This window comes from Columba livia, chromosome 4, assembly GCF_036013475.1.
Source record: "Columba livia isolate bColLiv1 breed racing homer chromosome 4, bColLiv1.pat.W.v2, whole genome shotgun sequence".
Lineage (NCBI taxonomy): Eukaryota > Metazoa > Chordata > Aves > Columbiformes > Columbidae > Columba > Columba livia.
The window spans coordinates 74,472,337-74,490,189 of NC_088605.1; the positions used below are offsets into that span (position 1 = coordinate 74,472,337).

At 42.0% G+C, this 17,853-nt stretch overlaps 1 protein-coding gene across 2 annotated transcripts in view; it reads left to right on the forward strand.

Annotated features, from left to right (window-relative positions):
* Positions 1 to 17,853, forward strand: part of TSPAN5 (tetraspanin 5) — a 74,517-nt gene that overhangs the window by 41,401 nt on the left and 15,263 nt on the right. The window contains exons 1-2 of one of the 2 annotated variants that reach the window (XM_065062380.1): positions 6,624 to 6,767; positions 9,351 to 9,401. In XM_065062380.1, the coding sequence (XP_064918452.1) occupies positions 6,639 to 6,767; positions 9,351 to 9,401 (180 nt within the window). In that variant the 5' untranslated portion in view covers positions 6,624 to 6,638. Of the gene's footprint in view, positions 1 to 6,623; positions 6,768 to 9,350; positions 9,402 to 17,853 lie in introns of those variants that run through there. The other variant, XM_005498019.4, reaches the window with a different exon arrangement.

Consider the following 17,853-nt stretch of genomic DNA (forward strand, 5'->3'; position numbering starts at 1 on the left):
GTAATAACTGAAGGAGAGAGAAAAATCACTTCATGCACGCTGTACACTGTTCCCCATTCTCTCTCTTTCTAATGCCCCGAGGGTGACTGCTGTAGAGTAATTGCTTGATTTGGTGCATGGAGGGGGAGGATCTGACGTGCCACCCTGCACTTGCTTGTTCTCTGCCTGTTTGGCAGCGCCAGAAGGCGAGCAGAGGTCGTGTGAGTACAACTAGAACAGCGTGGCGGTGCTGGGAGCGCGCTGGCGTCACACTGGGCTCCTTTCATGCCTCCTGTGTGAACAGCGCCGAACCAAATGTCGTGGGGTTCATTTGTGATTGTTATGGAGATGGATCCAAGTGGTACACACTGAGGAACCTGACCTGGAAACACAGCATGTTGTGCTTCCTGGGCAGGTGGGGAGGGCTGACTGGGGGTGGTTGAACGAAGGTCCGAATGAAAGTGTGTTGGTGAGTGACTTCGGGGAAACGCAGTTATGGACCTGATCCTAGAAAACCCTATACCTGCCGTTTGTATGGCATGAGCTGGGTCATCTACCAGGGACACCCAAGTTTAACACGAGGAGATGTTGACATGTTCCATAATAAAAAGCCTGGCACCGTAAAGGGGCAGGGGTGTCATCTCATATGTGTGTTTGCATTTAAGTGTATATTCACTGGGATTCCTCATCTCCCTGGCTTTGCTGAAGTACAGTTAGTGAACCTGCAGCTTTATGCTAACAGGCCCAACTATATCCTAAATGTTATGGGTCTATGTGCAAAAATCCTGGGTTTACTCATTGCTGAGTTTTGGAGGGGCACAGCGAGGTCTCATACAGGAGTTGTAATGTGTGCTATAACACGTACAGTTGGACACTGCTGCTGGTTGAGGTGACATTTGAAAGAGGAGCCTGCAGGCTACAGCCATACTGGTGGTGCTGGTCATTTTAGACCTTTGTAGAGATATGAAATTGAGGGAAACTTAGAGAAAGCAATTACATTCTTTCTGAGAAACTTTTATTAAATGTCACAAAATCTTATTTTGCCCTTTTGTATATTCCATCAACTTGCTAGCTCACACACTGCATGCAAATCCAAGGCTGTCTTCTGCTGTGTTTCCAGTGAATACATTTCCAGCTTATAGCAGATATTTTCTTAGTCCTTAAGTATATGATACTGTTTGGATTGTTAAATTCCATTCCATCTGTACGGCACATATGTTCAGCCCTCCTACTGCTCCTGTTTGTTTGCGGTCACCTTTCTTCACTATGTGAAGGGAAGGACGTGAGCTACTGGTGAAGGATTCTTGGTGACAGTTTGCACAGCTGTGTGTTGCTGAAGACTTTTTCTCTCACTTTGGGTAGCCCAGAGCAGGATTAATTACAGTGTTTGTGCAGCAAGGGAGGACCACATTTAAAGGTCTCTTCCTGGCTCTTGATGTTTCAGCTGAAATGAATAAATATCTAAAAGTACACAAAAGCAATTAAAAGAAAACAATTTGTGTTCTCAAAGGTTTCTCACATCCTCATAGCAGATGATCTAAGGGGGAGATTTCCCAGGTTGAAGTGTTATGAAATGAAAGGCAAGCAGAACATTCTGGATTTTCCTTGGCCTGTTAGTTGAGATACAAATAATTCCAGTTGTTGCAAAAAGAGTTCAGTAGGTGAAATTATTGAGAAGAATAAGAAAAGATGCTTGACATTGCTTTTCCTTGCTCTTTTTTGCATTTACTACTTGATAGTTTGGAAGTGGCTTACAAAACATACTTGTTCTTAGCCAAAAGCAGGGCTGAGAACTGGAGCAGCTATGAGAAGTTTCCTTTGCAAATCCTTGTCTGGGCAAGCATGTCATTGCCATTGCCATTGCCTTTCATGTTGTCTTCTCTCCTGTTGCCTGTGTGTTTGTCACAAATGTCTGCAAAACGTTTATTCTCTCTGCTAGCGTGGATTCAAATTGCGGTGCAGGCAGGGAGGTTGAACTTGGTTTAGCAGTTTGATGCTGCACGTGTTCTCGTTTACACTTGTGTTAAAGTTTTTATGTCCATCCTTACATTGATGTTTGTAGCAGGAATTATTCATCTCTGATTAGCAGCTGAGATGCACCTTGTTTGCTGTATAAATACATCATTAGAATAAATCATTATGTGTGGTGTGGAATTAATCCTTTAGAAGATGAAGCCTTTTAAGCAATGCTGAGAAAATTTCTCCTTGGTGCTTTTGCTTTTGTTTCCATCACAGGTTTGTTAGAACACATATTTCTTCATCTCCTTCTATCCGTGACTTTAATATTAATGATGAGAAATCTGCTATCGGGGTGGTCGGGCGGCTTTCTGAGCCCCTCAGCCCGACAGAGCTCTGCTTTATTCGCTTCGTGTCCTAACGCTATTTCAACAAGGTCTTGTGGGACTCTTAAAGATGGTGTTTTCTATAGTCTCGTTATCTTCCAGCTGATCGAGCCAAATGTAGTGGGTTTTGCCTGGGAAACTGGAGTTGAGGGTCTATGGATTGTACGGGTCCCTTTTGAGATTCTGTGTAGGGTGACTGTTCCATGGGAAACAGCCAAAGTTGTTTAAATCAGTTTTACTGCTGGCACTCAATAGCAAAAGCTAAGTGCTTTCTTTTCTCTTTTATAATAATGCCCAGCTGAGCATGGAAACTTACCCAGTATTCACAATTTTATGATTAAATGACTGCTTTGTGCTGCTCATATACCTTTTGTCTTCAAACCCTTTTGGGGCTGAGCAGAAAGTAAAAAAATGACTTTTCCTATGTAAGTAGGAGTTGTAGTTTGTGGAGCAAGTTAAAATGATGGGTGAATGCAGAAAGTCGAACCAAATCCAGTTCCCTGTGCATGGTGACAGTGTTTGTGTGTGTGGTTGTGTCACACACTTGGTGCTGTGACAAGTTGACTTATTTCATGTATTAACATATGCCATATAAATGTGCATTTGCCATTACAGAGTTTATAGTTCTGAGTTGGATTTGATCTGGGGAGGGATGTGATAGGCTATAGTCACATCGTATCAGGGTCGGGATTTTGGATACCTGGGCTTGTAAATGGCTTTGAACATCTTACTGTGGGGGATCCCTAAAAAAGATCCAGGAATAAGCATTTGCTGGAGGTAAGAGGCAATAAAGCTGTTGTAGAATTAGCTGTAAAAAGCTGTGTGTGCACTTGCAGGCCGGGTTTTTGTTCACTGTTTGCTCTGTGTCCATTCCCTTATTTTTGTTCTGTGTTTTTAAATTGGAGAGGCAGATTAAACAGTTTGGCTCAGTTTGTCTGTAAAGCTGGTGGTGTTCACTGAATGTGACATGGCAGCTTGTGTAGCTGCGATGGGAGATTTTGGGACTCATCTGCCATAGCGTACAAGCCCAGTTGGGAGCTGAGGCTGCTTTCCCAAGAGGAAACGCTGAACATTGAGTATGGTGCTGTGTTGACAAGCCTACCTGCCTGTGTCTCCTGGCTATGCGCTCTTTATATTCTCAACTACTTAAATCCATTGTGTAGGCAATGTAGTTGCCTGTTTGTTACTATGGAAAAAGAGCAGCTCAGGTCCTTTCTGTTTGCTGTATCAAATACCTGAATTATATTTTACAACCTCCCTGCTTGCAGCTGAAATAAGCGAGCGTTTATGGTGGGGCTGCATCTGAATAGCCTGAGGCTCAGGCTGGGCGGTTTGCACTGAGGTGAGCCAGAGGTGGAATGGCATTGATGAAGAGAATGATGTGGGATGGAAAAGTAGAGGGACATGGAGCACTTAATTCAGCTCAGAAGCAAAGGCAGGGAAGAGGCCCATGGAGAGGTGCATGCAGCCGAATTTCTCAGTCTTCCCACATAGTCTTTTGGGCTCTGAGAGAGCAGAGGAAGAGAGGATGGTGAAACAAGGACCAATTGAGTGTAAAGAAGAATAGAAGGGAAAGATCTATGTGAGATGAATGTACCAAAGTGACAGGGAATGGAGATGTCTTATTACTTCAACTCTGTACACTCTTTAAATGTTTCTGAGTGGTAGTGGTGTGGGTTATTTACCTTAAAGGTCCTCGATTTTATTGTTGTAGGGGGGAAAAGGTACTAGTTTTAGGAAATCAGCTACATCTCACATAAACAAAAACTTTATTCTCCCAAAGGCTTTTAGTGAAGAATTTTACAAAGCGACTGCTATGCATAAGTTTCGTGTGCTTTAAAAAAAATCTGCAACAAATAAAGTATTTTCTTTAGACAACAGGAGCTGAGTTTTAGAGTCTCATTGTGAACTTGGAAAGAGTTAAGTTTAATTTATCTAGGCTTGAGGGGAGTTGTTCAAAAGTTGGAGCAGGGGAAATAGGGTCCAATTCATCCTCCCTTTTCTGTTTTCCAGTATATCAATTTCTGTGGACAAGAGGAGAGGGACTTGAGTCTTGAGGGACTCTTGCTCCGAGCTGATTGGCAGTGATTACAGTTGCAGCACCAGAAAGCAATAAAATAAATACATAGAGCAACAGTAACAGAAAGCAGATGTCCTGCTTTTGTAATTAAAGACCCAGAGAAGGCAATAAGGAAATAAAGGCAGCTGACTGTGCATTTGAAGGGAGAGAGAGTATAGATATTTTGGTTACTTGTCAGACAAACCAGAAATCCCCATGCTGGTGAAAATGAAAGATACATTAACAGCCACAGTACCTTGCTTTGAAAAATTGGGTCGTATGTGCTTAATGTTTCATTAGGAAGCATCATGTTGGGAGTCCTGCAAGGTGGAGCAGGCAGCTTTTCTCCTTGTGTTCTTGGGTCTGTTTGGATGATTCTATAAAATCTATAAAATCAGCGTGTCTCTGGTTCGGCTGAGCAAAATGTGTAGAAACTGGGATCTTTTTTCTTTCACTTGTGTGTGTTTTGTATAGGGAGGGAAGCGGTATTGCTGAGACATTTATCTGTGAAAGATTGTTTAGTGTTTTTTAAAAGCTGCACAGAAAATGGAATTGGATTTGCCGTCTTTTAGTCTATATTCAGTCTATATCTGAATGTTGCTGTGAACCAAAATGGCAACTAAGTCACCTACGCAGCATCTTCATTCACAGACTGTGGTACATAGTTTTCCTGCTGGTGATGTCTCAAGACAAAACAAGAAATGGGCTTTAGGAGAACATAATCCTATGTAAATGTGTATGTATGCTTTGAGCAGTTTTCCCTTCCCGTGCTCACCATGTATGTTTAGCCGCATGAAAATGAACTGCTATAATTGTGTTGAGAATGGAACAGTTATTGGGACTGGAGTGGATGGAAGAAAGAGCAGAGCAGACTTCTGGTACCTTCCTTTCCTGTGATGCTGGGACAGGCAGAAGCTGGTGACTTGAGAGGATGTCCTGTTTGCTTTGGTGGAAAGAATGCTAATCGACATATTTAATGCAGAATACACATGAATGGCATGAAATGAAGAAAAACTGCGTGAAACTGCATTTTAATTTCTGTTTTGGTGCAGCTTCTCTGCCAGGGCTGTTTAAAAACAAATAACAAACCCAACAATTCTTTCTGTGCTGTGACACAAACATTAAGTTGTGGGGGTTTTCTGTTTGTTTGTTTTCCCCTGGCTTAAAAAGCAAACGGACTGATTTGGTGTAAAATACTTTAAAGCAAGCAGTGAGTATTCTGAGTTTGAAATAGCTGTGAGTCTGAGCGCAGAGCGCTGCAGAAGAGCAGCTTAGGGCAAAATGGTTCATCTGGGCTTTTCCAGTCCGTGGGGAAGTCTTGTGTTTTCTTGATTTTGATGTCAGGATGGGAAATATCACACTTCACGTAGTCCTGATCACTGCTGCACTTGTCAGTAAAATACTGTACCTTGCGTTCACGTGCTGTGCTGGCTTGAATCGCATGGAAAACAATCTCGCTTGGAATAACCTACAGCATATTGCCACACAATAAACCCACAGCACCCATAGGGATCCTGGGAGTCTCCTTGCTGACCCTGTGTGCAGAGTCTTACAGCAGGTAGGTGGTTTTCATAACTGCCTGAATAAATACGGGACTCAAAACCACCCCAAACCAGCTCTTGCAAGGAAAAATTGGTTCTGAACTCCCAAAATTCGGACATACTTCTGCTAGTGCATTTGTGTTGTCGCCGTGAAGGTGAAATGAGGTGGCTGCAGAATAGTTTGCTGTCTCATGAGTCTTTAATGCATTCACACATGGACATACATTCATGCATGTGGCACATTAACCAACCTTTTACTGCTTGGTCTGTGGTTGTTGTACTTCTGGTTGAAAACTGTCAGCTGAGGTGAAAAATTCAGTATTGTAGAGTAACATCTCTTCATAGAAAAGACATTTGAACGCATTAGTTTCATGTTTGTGAATAGAGAACCTATGGCTGAGAAAGTACTACTGTGCAAGTTTTCTTGCAAGGTTATCATAGTCTGGAGGAATGTTTTAATGTTCTCCTGCAAATTGTTGTTTAAAAAAGAGAAGTATCAAGATTTTACAAGCTCTGCCCCACATCTGGTGACTGTTTATAGTCAATCTAAATGGTCTTGCTGGATGTCTGTGGAGAATTGAGGTTGTTTTTCTCTGTAGAGTGTTTTGTAGATAGTGAGGCAAACTTCCACCTTTTCATTGGCATAATTTAATGGATGTAAGTGAAATTTTCCAGACTTACCTGAGCTGATGTGTATGCCATCTCACCCTGCTTCAGATGCAAAGAGATTTTCTTTCTGATTACAAGCAAGCAGGACAAAATGTCTTGGAGACATCGGCAGAAGGGCTGCAAGATAAATGGGTTACGTGTTCTGTTCTACTTCTGGTTCCAACAGCAAAAATACAGGTGGATTTTTGCTAAACACTTTCAACTCCTTTTAGGCTATGCAGGAGTTTCTTTCATATTTGTCAAGAAAATCCAAGGTTAATCCTGGTGGGAGGTATAAATCTGGTTTTTGTCATTAGAGATTACTGAGAGCAAATAATAGATTCTCCATTAATTGATCTATTTTTTTCTTAATGCCATTTAGCTTTTGATTTTGTGGTTCCCTCCCAAACCTTTTTCTCCTAATGGATCTTATCTGTTGCTCCTGTTTCATCAGCTGCTCAAAAGGCAACAGGACAGAGCTTTCCATTTTGGGATATGGAGAGGACTGAGCAGCATGTAATTCTTTGGTCCTCTTGAAAACTCTGAGAACTCAGTTTCCCGTTTTTTCTTGGCAGGTTTACCAGAAGCTTTGACAATCTCAGTTTTTCAGGCGCTTTGGTTTAGTGTAGTAGCGTCTCTTTACCCAATCCATAGACTGAGATGAGCTCGGCCTGGCTTGAGACCTCTTTAGTCTGCTCTAAGTCACCTTTTGCAATCTTACCCTTAAATCTCAACTTCTGGTGAAGGATCAGGACGCTTGACTGGATTGCATTTAATAAAACTAGTGGATCTGAGCCAGACTTGCAGCTGATGCGTATGGCTCTTCGGTTACATTCACAGCCACTGATCAAATCCTTTCATTCTTTTTTTCCGTGCTTATTCTGTTGAAAAACCATATTAAGCTACTATAATAGCAAAATATTTTTTTTTACCTCTCTACAAATAACAGTTTAAGAATTGTTAGAATAAGAGCTTAAGAATTTCTGTATTTTTCCTCGTTCCTATTCCTTGAATCTTGGTGCCTTTGGCTGTGTGAGAAAGAAGCAAAGGAGCCTGTTACTGCAAAAATGAATTAACTGCATTTATCTGAAAGTGATTTGGGAACTTGTACAGCTTTATCTCAAGTTTCAAATAATCACTGCAGGCAGGAGGACTACACACACTCTTCTGGCAAGCCATGTATATATATATATGTATATACATATATGTATAACAGTAGAAAAAGAGCAGTGTTGATACAGGTAGGATGGTTGTTTTGACTCACGTCGGCAGGCTCTACTGACGTTCTCAAATCCATCTCTTGTACTTTGTAGACAATTAATCTTGTATTAAAATAAAGCCAAGCCTATGATACTTTCCCTTTGAAGAATACTGGCTCATAGTATTGTTTAAATTTACAGTCATGACTCTTCAAGCCAAAATGGAGAGTTTTATTACCAGTTAGTTTAGATGATATTCTGGGTGAGGTACAGGGGGTGTTAGGGAACTTCAGGGTATTGCTGTGATCATATTCAGCTTGATATTCAATTATGTTTTACAGGTATTCTAATATAAAGCTAAAAATGCCTCTTAAAAGTGTGTCTAAGGAAGAAGGAATCTTGTTTTGAAGCTGTTAAAATAACTTTCAACAGAAAAACACTCTTGTTCTGTTTTGTGAAAGAAAAAATCATTAGGATACTGAACTGCTTACACAAATCTTAAGAGAAAGCGTTCTGTGTGCCAAAATAAATCTATACACTGCAGTGTGCAGAAACCACAAAGAAAACCAGAGTTTGATGTTTAAGCAACATCCTATTACATGCCCCAAAACCAGAGTGAATATAGTTTCCTTTTTAGCCAGCACTTAGGTTTTGAAAACCAGAGATGAAAGCTGAACAAATAGACATTTAGAGATGTGCTTGGACGCCTACTATGTTTTCAAACATTCTCCATGATTAGTAGTGTGTCATGCCAAAGACACAGTGGTGATTTTGGGAGACACAGTGCTTGTTCTGCTCGTTTCACTGATCCTTAGTGTGGGTTGTCTGTAGTATTTGAAGGGAGGTGACACAGTCTAACTTATTCAGTGGCAGGGAGAATATAACAATATCGTATTCCCTTTTCTATCATGGTGGAAAGATACTGTCAAGTTTGGTGTTTTTGAGTCCCTTGGAGGAGAAAGGGACTGTAACTTCCTTTACAAAATCCAGAAACATTCAATATCAGGTTATAAAATGTCTTCAGGGTTGTAAAAAATTCTTATTCTTTAAACCTCTATTATTTTTATTTTCCCCTAGAAATCATGGGTAACATTATATTTAAACAGCTTTCTGTGGACAACATTGCTAAAACTGATAGTACACGCGTGTTCTGGACTTTGCTTTAATGACTTTCTGACACTGGCAGAGAGCTGCGAGTGCAGCTGTTTGTGCAGGTGCTGATATTACAACAGTAAAATAACCTGTTGCTTGACTGTGGAGTTTGCTTTGAGTCTGACAAACTCAAAAAAAACCTTGCTTGATGCTGAGAAAGTGACGGGTTTTGCACCTACTGTTCCTATGTGGAATATCCCTCAATGAGCTGCACGGGTTTTATGTTCTTCCAGTTACAATGGTCGAGTTGTAAAATAAACAACCACCACATACGTATTTTAAAAATCTCAGTAGGCCCCCACAGTCCTGATAAAATTGATTATCCAACAGAGAGGATGAGTCAATATGTGTGTTTAAAATATATATATATATATATATATGGTAACTTATTGTTCCTGCTCTGATATACTTTTATTTTTATTTCCTTTAGTTCCTTGGCATAGCATTTCTTGGGATTGGATTGTGGGCATGGAATGAGAAGGTAAGTTGAATATAGCACCAACCTCCATGTTTTCCTCTTTCTCTGTATCATAAAATAAGCCTCCTTGGCTTTGCCTTCACATAACATGCTAATTGCTGTTCTTCTTAAACAACAACAACAAAAACCGCAACCAAGAACCAAACCCAAACCAAAATGAAGCCCAAAATTCAAGCCAAACCTGAGGTAGAATAACTGTTTTTCTTGTGCAAATAAAACTGTCTGCTGGAACACGTTTTGTTGCAAGACTGTAAAATCAACTTGGAAATGGGAAGAAAGAAGGGCAGGGAAAGAGAAAACATTGTGAACCGGAGCCTGATATTTAGTTTGTTTTGCTGCAAAAGTTGAGAGACAATGAAATATCAAGATGTAATATACTAAACAAGTCAGTATGTGTTGGGTTACTGGATGAAGGGATGACTTGCTAAAAGACAAAAGCTAAAACTAGAGCCAGTTTGCTTTTCGTCTTTGTTTGAAAGATTGAAAATGATAAAACCCGCTGATAGTGATCGTACAATGATATTCAGTTACATAATGTTTTTCCTTTTAATAGAAAACACTGGGTAAGTTACAAAGAGATGTTCACTTAAGGCATAATAACTGGCAGTTGCAGCAGAACAAATAACACATTGGAAGCACTGGAGTTTTGCCACTTAAAAATTGGGGACAAATTTTGCTTTGCAGAAGTGAGTTGTTAACTTAGATTCTAACTGCTCTTTGCATGTACCTTGGATGTAGATAATTACAAATAGCAACGCGATATTAATTAACTCATACCATATACACCGATATATGTATGTATGTTTGCGTACCTTATGATACTCATGTTGGATGGCTTGAATAGGCTTAGAAAGAGTTGCTGTGATTTTTTTTTCATAAAGATGTAAAAATGAGTTTTATTTCATATTCTTAGCATACTCACAGAGTTTAGACCTATATCTAAGCTCCAGAGAAGAACTTAATTTTGGAATGGCTTTCTAGAAGAGATTTTAACATTTTTATATAATTTCAGTAGGTAACACAAATGATTCTTCTTTAGAATGAATGAGCAGGTGAAAGGAAAACAGCTATAGTCTTGTGTTCGAAGTCTAAAATATATCAGTCTTACAGCTAGAGGGTGTTCTGAATAATAGTTTGTTAGGCTCTACATATTTTCTGTATGGGAAGGAACCCACATTCCTAGGAAAAATGTATTCAATTCAGAATTGCTAGTAGCTGGGAGCTAAAGCCGTGTTTTTACTTGAGATTTGGACATCTGTTATCAAGTCATCTTAAACCATTTGTAATCAGATCCCGAAAGTGGGAGAAAATGCCATGTTTTTAAGACAAGCAAATAAAACCGCCTAGAGCAGTTTAATATGCATTAGCTCAGGGTTCAAATGTAGTAGGTTTTTCTATAGAAATTAAAATATTCCAGAGGCTCCTTCTAACCTCAGCCATTCTTTGGAGACTCTTGCTGTTCCAATGAACTACGTCTTTATCAAAGCTGAACTTGGTGCTGCAATTGCATGATGTGTAAACAGAAGTTTGAATGTTTTTTTGGCCCAGGATTGAGTATTCAAAAGGATTCCTCTACTGTAAACTGATTTGGTGGTGGGGAGGATTTTGATTTACTTCTGCCTTGAGTTGTGGGGCTTTATATCCAGCTGTGTGATTTTATAACCTGGCCATCAACTTGTATATACTTTTACTGCTTCACAGAATCTTTTTAAGATAAAAGGATAACGTGCCAGGCCACATTAAAAATGCTGGTTGTAAAGAAATAATCCACATTTTACAGGAGTCCAGCTAGCTGCTGGCTAAAAACCACTTTGAGGTAGATTTGTGGGTTTGGTTGCTAGTTTATTTTCACCCCCTTTTTCCTCTTCTTCCCCCCCTCCCTTTTTCCTCTTCTTCCCCCCCTCCCTTTTTCCTCTTCTTCCCCCCCTCCCTTTTTCCTCTTCTTCCCCCCCTCCCTTTTTCCTCTTCTTCCCCCCCTCCCTTTTTCCTCTTCTTCCCCCCCTCCCTTTTTCCTCTTCTTCCCCTCCCTTTTTCCTCTTCTTCCCCCCCCTTTTTCCTCTTCTTCCCCCCCCTTTTTCCTCTTCTTCCCCCCCCTTTTTCCTCTTCTTCCCCCCCCTTTTTCCTCTTCTTCCCCCCCCTTTTTCCTCTTCTTCCCCCCCCTTTTTCCTCTTCTTCCCCCCCCTTTTTCCTCTTCTTCCCCCCCCTTTTTCCTCTTCTTCCCCCCCCTTTTTCCTCTTCTTCCCCCCCCTTTTTCCTCTTCTTCCCCCCCCTTTTTCCTCTTCTTCCCCCCCCTTTTTCCTCTTCTTCCCCCCCCTTTTTCCTCTTCTTCCCCCCCCTTTTTCCTCTTCTTCCCCCCCCTTTTTCCTCTTCTTCCCCCCCCTTTTTCCTCTTCTTCCCCCCCCTTTTTCCTCTTCTTCCCCCCCCTTTTTCCTCTTCTTCCCCCCCCTTTTTCCTCTTCTTCCCCCCCCTTTTTCCTCTTCTTCCCCCCCCTTTTTCCTCTTCTTCCCCCCCCTTTTTCCTCTTCTTCCCCCCCCTTTTTCCTCTTCTTCCCCCCCCTTTTTCCTCTTCTTCCCCCCCCTTTTTCCTCTTCTTCCCCCCCCTTTTTCCTCTTCTTCCCCCCCCTTTTTCCTCTTCTTCCCCCCCCTTTTTCCTCTTCTTCCCCCCCCTTTTTCCTCTTCTTCCCCCCCCTTTTTCCTCTTCTTCCCCCCCCTTTTTCCTCTTCTTCCCCCCCCTTTTTCCTCTTCTTCCCCCCCCTTTTTCCTCTTCTTCCCCCCCCTTTTTCCTCTTCTTCCCCCCCCTTTTTCCTCTTCTTCCCCCCCCTTTTTCCTCTTCTTCCCCCCCCTTTTTCCTCTTCTTCCCCCCCCTTTTTCCTCTTCTTCCCCCCCCTTTTTCCTCTTCTTCCCCCCCCTTTTTCCTCTTCTTCCCCCCCCTTTTTCCTCTTCTTCCCCCCCCTTTTTCCTCTTCTTCCCCCCCCTTTTTCCTCTTCTTCCCCCCCCTTTTTCCTCTTCTTCCCCCCCCTTTTTCCTCTTCTTCCCCCCCCTTTTTCCTCTTCTTCCCCCCCTTTTTCCTCTTCTTCCCCCCCCTTTTTCCTCTTCTTCCCCCCCCTTTTTCCTCTTCTTCCCCCCCCTTTTTCCTCTTCTTCCCCCCCCTTTTTCCTCTTCTTCCCCCCCCTTTTTCCTCTTTTTCCCCCCCTTTTTTCCTCTTTTTCCCCCCCTTTTTTCCTCTTTTTCCCCCCCTTTTTTCCTCTTCTTCCCCCCCTTTTTTCCTCTTCTTCCCCCCCTTTTTTCCTCTTCTTCCCCCCCTTTTTTCCTCTTCTTCCCCCCCTTTTTTCCTCTTCTTCCCCCCCTTTTTTCCTCTTATTTTTTCCCCTCTTTTTCCTCTTCCTCCCCCCCCTTTTTTTCTTCTTTTTGCCCCCCCCTTTCTTCTTCCTCTTCCCCCCCCTTCTTCTTCTTCTTCTTCTTTTCCCCCCTCTTCTTAAGTTGGCTTGAATTCTCTCCTTTAAACTTTGTTGTAAAGAAGGAAAGAAGCACAGTATACAGACTTGTGACCTTCCTTACGGCCTTTGCAGGGGGCAAAAGAGCTCATTTGTCAAACAGGCAATAGAATTGGCTTGACAGCCAGTGAGCCAGCCCTAAACAACAACTGGGCGATTAGCATTCTGAGTCATGAACCTAAAAGAGAGCTGGGGTGTGGGGTGGGTGCAATAAGCTTGGAGGATGAATAAAGCCATCTATACATGGGTGCACTATATAGCTCACAATCTCACAGTGTTTTCAGACCCACTAGACTTGGGCTCATACCATTAAAAAAGTTCATCCATGGCAGCTGATTTTCACACAGCTGCTCCCTGCCCCAACAATGGCGTGAACATTGTTAATGTATAGATGCTGTACCAAGCCCAAGCAACTTATATGACCTTTGCTCAGCAGCAGAGGGAAGATGTTTGTATTTCAGTGGCTATTTTTTTTTAACCACTTCTTCTGTTGACTTTTAAAAAGTAAACTAGACTTGTACAAAATGTCTGTTTTCCTCCTTGGTTCTACATATTAGATAATGTGTTCTTAAGGCTCATTGGGAGTGTTTATGGTATGATGCCAGTAGGTACTTGGAAAGTAAGTTTCCTCATTCTTTCACTACCTCCAGAAGATTTATATTAAAGAGTAATGAGACCAAGTGATGAATTGGTCTTATGTCTTCTGAGACCTTGTAAGACTGTCCACGGAGAGGGAGTTTTTAGAAGGAAAGCACTGGTTTTGGGGTATTCTTTAAGGAGGAGGTAGCAAAGGCAGAGATACTAAAGTGGGGAAGAAATTCTGCAGATCCTTGCAAAATTTGTCAATTAGACTTAATTAGTGTATAGAGTTGATGCTCATGTATAAGGAGAAGTGGGAGATGCTGATTATGCACCTAAGTTTGGTTTCTAGGCTTTCTTCTTATATCAGTGTAGCTGGAAGACACTCCAGCTCAGAAGTCAAATTGTGCGCAGTTTGGAGAACCCTCTGTGTGCCAGCACATTATTCTTGGCTAACATGAGCTTTAAATCTTGATCTCAAGTTCTGAGCTGGACTTCTACATATTGATGTAAGGTGATTTAGGCCTGCTTTGGTGTCCTGGGACAAGCTAAACTCCCTATGTAGAAACAGTCACAATTTGTTACACCAAGTCCATCTTTCCTTGACCCAAAGTGAAAACTACAGTGGTTTTCAGGAAGAAATTCTCACTTCTTTTACTGTCCCAGTGAGTGGCAGACATCAAGAGGCAGTGATACACAGTCCATAATTGTTGTGCACACACGTCTATCACACAGCTGCTTTAAAAACAATTGCTGACAGGGAAGCCGTGTGCATCCTTATTGACTGAAGGCACCCAAGTGTGTATCTTGCTTGTAAGCCAGGACTCTGTGTGTGGATTTTACAGGGCTGTGGAGGAGAGAGATGGATGCTAGTATTCACTATTACATTGAATTTAAGCCTCAGTATGTAAAGATTATCTAAAGATCATTTTTCTAGTTGTTGTGGTTTAACCCCACAGGCCCCATGCACCCATTTGTTCATTCCCCCTCAGTGGTATAGGGCAGAGAATCAGAAAAAAGGTTAAACTCTGTTCCAGCCCAAACTAGGACACTATTGTTCCAACACCTTGTCACGATTAATCCTGAAAAATGTAAAAATCTGTATCTTGCCTGTATTTATACCAATTATTCCCTTATTGAACGCTGCTTTGTCATGAAAATAAAACCAGACCAATTCTTCACTAGACCCTTGAAAAATAAGTCCTGCTGCTATTGCTGTTTGCTGTGGAAAATGCAAACTCAACAAAAATGAAGGAAGATTTGTAAACATCCCCCACCTAGTTTCTCGCTAGCAGAGACAAAATTCTGGAGTGGAATTAATTTGGCATGTTTCAATGACTATTGTTCTGTTCCCAGCGCTCATTCAGATGCGCAGCATGGAGAAACTGCATGGATTTTATGACTAACAAAGTAGAAAGACATTTTTCCATTTTAAAATCACGCATTTGGAAATACTTTTACTTCCCATCACCCTCATGTGTTCCTGGTTGCCAATGATTCTTAGTCCTGCAGATGAGCTTGGTGAAAGGGTAATCCTTTGTTTGCAAAAAATAAATGTTTAAGAAGATCTTGTATTGCTGAATCTTTTTCTGACCATTTGGTAATGGGATTCTGCACCAGTGAAGTTTTTTTCCTGTCTTGGAGGAAATGGGGGAAAAGAAAAAGTAGCTGATTTTTTTTTCCCCATCCTCCTGGTCTTGGTTTCTTCTTTTTACTTTTTAATGGCTCTCGGGAATGTTGTTTGTCATGGGGACTGTTGAGTCCTGTTCTTTTACATCCACTCCCATGGGCCAAATTCCATATACTTCGACAGTGTATCACCTCTTTGTTCACTAGGAATGATGATTCTCCTAAGTCGCCTCTGCCTCAAGATGACTTTTCATTACTGCATCAGCTTTGCTGCTGCCTTGAGTGTTTTTGCTTGGATCTGTTCTCTCTTGCCCTGCGTGTGCTACTGTGAAATCAGCTGTTTGGGAGAGAAGCAACTGTCTTGCAAACTTCTGGGAACACTTCTGGGACTTGAACATGGCAGTGGATTCTCTACACTAACCACAACCACAGATGGCCTGGAAACCTTGCTAGTTTGTTAATGCACTTGTGCCTCCCGTCTGTTTGGCCACATTAGGAACCAGGAGCACTATCAGATTGTATAGATGTGCCAGCACCGAGGCGCTGCTCCAACTAAGGTGTCTGTGATGCCATCTACACATTCTGGGACAATAAAGTAACTTTATGGGTTCAGCATGCAAATGCTGTTTGCTAATTGCAAATAGTGTGGACTAATAGGAGAGGAGAAGGTGTTGAAGAGCCATTCTACAGGTTTTGAAAGGTTTAAGTTCTCTTCAGCCTGGTTTTAGTGTGGTTTCATGGACTGAATTACCCGCTAGTCGTTGGAGCATGAGTTATGTTCCAGAGGCACATCTTCATTTGTAAGTGATCTAGTCTGTGTGCTCTGGAACTGTTCCCTGGTGTGAATTGAAGCAGTGTGTGACTCCTTTAAATGGACTCCTGGATTGGACCTGAAATGCTAATGTAGATGTGCACCAAAGGTGGGAGCTGGAGTCAGAGCGCGCTCTCTGGAAATAGCACAAGTTGTCCTGATGTTACATGAAGGAAATGGGGAGAGGGGTGCACCCTAATGGCTTTTCTGAGTGACTGTTGCTTCCTTATTCCTTATTGATGGGATAAACGCAAACAGCTATAGTATCAGGAGGGACCTTCTCGAGTTACCATCTTCAAGACCATCATTTTTGCTTTGCCTTGTTCTCTCTTGAGCTATGCATGAGATGCAGCTTGTTGGGTGGAGGGCTCTGGCCATGGGAAGAAAACAGCGTGACAATAGATGGTCTGTCACTGGGTTCAGGCATCTCTCAGACTGTTTTTCTGCCTCACGTACCATAAGGAGGAGGCTCCGGTTCTGCGTGAGCTTCTGGCAGGCCTGGCTTGGTTGTCTCATGTTCCTTGGTGTGGTGGAAGGCACCAGCAACACTCCTTCCCCTCCACCCTTTTGTTGGAGAAAAGAGCAGGTCCTACTGTTTCACTTGACCTATTCTCCTGAATTTAGGATGGGTTAGGAATACGAGGTCAGTCTTTCCTGTTCCATGCCTGCCTCATTGTATCCTAGTGACTGAAGTGACGTACACTTCACAAATGATTTTATTTCAATTATGGATGATACTTTTGTTGCCTCACTGCCCCAAACAAGTTTTTATTTGTGGTGGATTAAAAGGTTAAATATCCCGGACGCAATAATGTACAGCAGGCAATTGAGGGTGGGGGAACAGAGCAAACAGATGAGCTGGAGATCAGCCAGGGAACATGTCCTACTGGCTCTCCTTGTGGGACTACAGCACAACCCTGGATTTATGCCATCGTGAGAAGAAAAGTATTAGAGTATGTAGCTTTGCACAAAGTATTTACTGCCAAATAAAGATTATGCACATGCCTAAACTACAAAGGAAGTGATGTGTGTGTATCCCAGAAAAAAACCATACTTCCAAAATGAGAACGTGGGTTTAGAGGGAGAAAAATGTCCTCATTTCCTCCCTTCAGATGCTAAAGCATCAGAAGTACTTGCAACTGTTTGACAATAAAGCTTGGAGCAGACTGCTTCAGTAGTGTTGCTGAGAAAAATCTGTAGAAAGCCTGACTTTAAAGGATTTACAGGTGGTTTGTTTAGGTCTGGTGTTGATGCAAGAGATCAGTTGACAAACAGGCTAGGACTGTCTAGTCTATGTATGACTTGTCAGCTTGAGGACTCAGAGTGTGTCACTGGAGGATGCAGTGTTACAATATGAGATTCCTGATCCTCTGCACAAGCACCTCTGGAAGCATTCCCTTCTGCTTTTGGGTAAAGATGAGATGAAGATGGAACTGTTTGCTACCAGGCGTTTGTACATCTCTGCCAAACTTTAGCCAGAAGTGGCCATTACAGCCAAAATTACTGTGGTGGATAGGAAAAGTGTATGCCTATAGGACTGTATGCTTAGTTCTTCTTAACAGCGCAAAGTGAGATAATATTCCCTAGTCATTGCCCTGCTGCCAGAAGCAAAATATGTTTTTCTTTAAAATATTGCCTTGCTGTCTCTTTGGAGAGCTTATTTATATTTATATTTATAAGTGTCCTGAAAAAAAACAAGACTGGAAAACCATGTTTCAGCAGCAAGCAGCAATCTTCTATCAGATACCTCAGTGCCTCTCTGGCTGTAAGCAGAGAGCATCGTCTCTGTTTGTCATTCCTGCTGCTAGCTGTTGGTTTATTGTCAAAGCCTCTCTGAAAATTGTATATCCTGAGATGTCTCTCCGGAATACTGATAACTCAGGATTCATACGCAGAGGGCACACGCAGTATGTGCTTTGTGCTGTCAGGATGTATCATAAGCT